Source organism: Mandrillus leucophaeus, unplaced genomic scaffold (genome assembly GCF_000951045.1).
Source record: "Mandrillus leucophaeus isolate KB7577 unplaced genomic scaffold, Mleu.le_1.0 Scaffold767, whole genome shotgun sequence".
In the NCBI taxonomy this organism is placed as follows: domain Eukaryota; kingdom Metazoa; phylum Chordata; class Mammalia; order Primates; family Cercopithecidae; genus Mandrillus; species Mandrillus leucophaeus.
The window spans coordinates 305648-307231 of record NW_012108330.1 but is presented as its reverse complement, the minus strand read 5'-3'; the positions used below and the strand labels follow the sequence as shown (position 1 = coordinate 307231).

At 43.4% G+C, this 1584-nt stretch overlaps 1 protein-coding gene across 1 annotated transcript in view; it reads left to right on the top strand.

Moving 5' to 3' along the window:
* GIMAP8 (GTPase, IMAP family member 8) overlaps nucleotides 1-1584 on the top strand; it is a 49252-nt gene that overhangs the window by 32786 nt on the left and 14882 nt on the right. The window contains exons 3-4 of the mRNA XM_011966623.1: nucleotides 425-470; nucleotides 805-886. Coding sequence (XP_011822013.1) covers nucleotides 425-470; nucleotides 805-886 — 128 coding nt within the window. The remainder of the gene's footprint in view (nucleotides 1-424; nucleotides 471-804; nucleotides 887-1584) is intronic.

Below are 1584 nucleotides of genomic sequence, written 5' to 3'. Positions count from 1 at the left end.
TAAGTATAAGGATTCCCCAGGCAGGAGAAGGGGATGTCAGTTATGTGTTTGGTTCTCTATCCTGTTGTCTCCATTGGCCAGACTTGGGGAAGTGGGGGACGGGATTCCAAATTATATTGGACAATTAACCTCAGGTTAGAAGAAGCTTCCTTTCCATACTGGGAGTAGTGAGGGAAGGAGACATTGGAAACATCACCTTCTCCGAGAACCAGTCATAGCAGCCTCAGGGGATCTAAGGATCCAATGCCATTGTGGACAGGTCCACAAAGAGCAACAAAGACCATGACCAGGGCCTTGATTTGACCACATCTGACTCAGCAGATCACTCTGAATTAATACTTCAATTTCCCTTTTTTTTTTTTTTTAGTTTGTGGAAGATGAAGTTTTAGATCTGTATGCACTATTTTGTTCCTTTATTTTCTAGGATTGTGTAAATGAAGCTGCATCTCAAGAGGGAGACAAGCCACATGGTAAGTTGATCTTTAAGAAACATTAAGCTCACGCTTGTATTCTTTTGAATGCATTCTGCAGCCAAAGTGAAGCGGAAACATTATCCATATAAACCAGAACAAAAATTCACCCTGGGGACCTAGCTGAGGTTGGTTCCCGCAACCTGTCCCCTAGGAAACACCTAACACTTGTGAGTAGGTATAGCACCAGCAAAGTTCCTGGACCCAGCGAGGGTGTCCTTGGACTTTTCTGAAGGGTTACAGAGCTGGGCTTGCCTCTTGTGTCTTCTTTCCTAACTCAGACTCTTCTTTTTGGCCTTGGATCTGGCCCTGCCCAAGTTTTGACTCCTCTTAGGAAAGCAGAAATCACTTCTTCATGGACAACACCAACTTGGAGAATTCTCTGATGGGGTGCAGTATTCATGTGACGATTGCCAGTAATGATAGATCCTGCACATCTGCATAAGTCGATATGTATAGATCCACCTCTTTCTGTTTAGTAGATGTAGTTCGTTTCACAGCGTGGACACACACAACCTATGCAACCATGCCTTTACTGATGGATTTGCGGGTTATTTCTGGGTCAGCCCTGTGAGAGCTCTGAGTATCCAGTCACGAATAAGATAGATAAGATCCTTTTCCTCGTGAAAATCTCCCAAATAATAAAATCATAATTTTAATAGTATTGATAATAATTGCAGCTGAGGCCGGGTGCATTGGCTCATGCCTGTAATCTCAGCACTTTGGGAGGCTGAGTGGGTGGAACACTTGATGCCAGGAGTTCAAGACCAGCTTGGCCAACATGGCAAAACTCTGTCTCTACTAAAAGTACAAAAATTAGCCAGGCATGGTGGTGCATGCCTGTCGTCTCAGCTACTCGGGAGGCTGAGACATGAGAATCACTTGGATCTGGGAGCGCAAGGTTGCAGTGAGCTGAGATCATGCCACTGCACTCCGGTCTGAGCAACAGAGCAAGACCCTGTCTCAAAAAAAAAATTGCAGCTGACATTATGTCCTGGGAAATAACTTTTATATACATGTAATTCAATCTTCATAGCATATTCATATATAATCCTCTTAAAATACACAGTTCAATTCTCATAACAATCTTGTAAAGAAGATGTTGTGAGCCTCA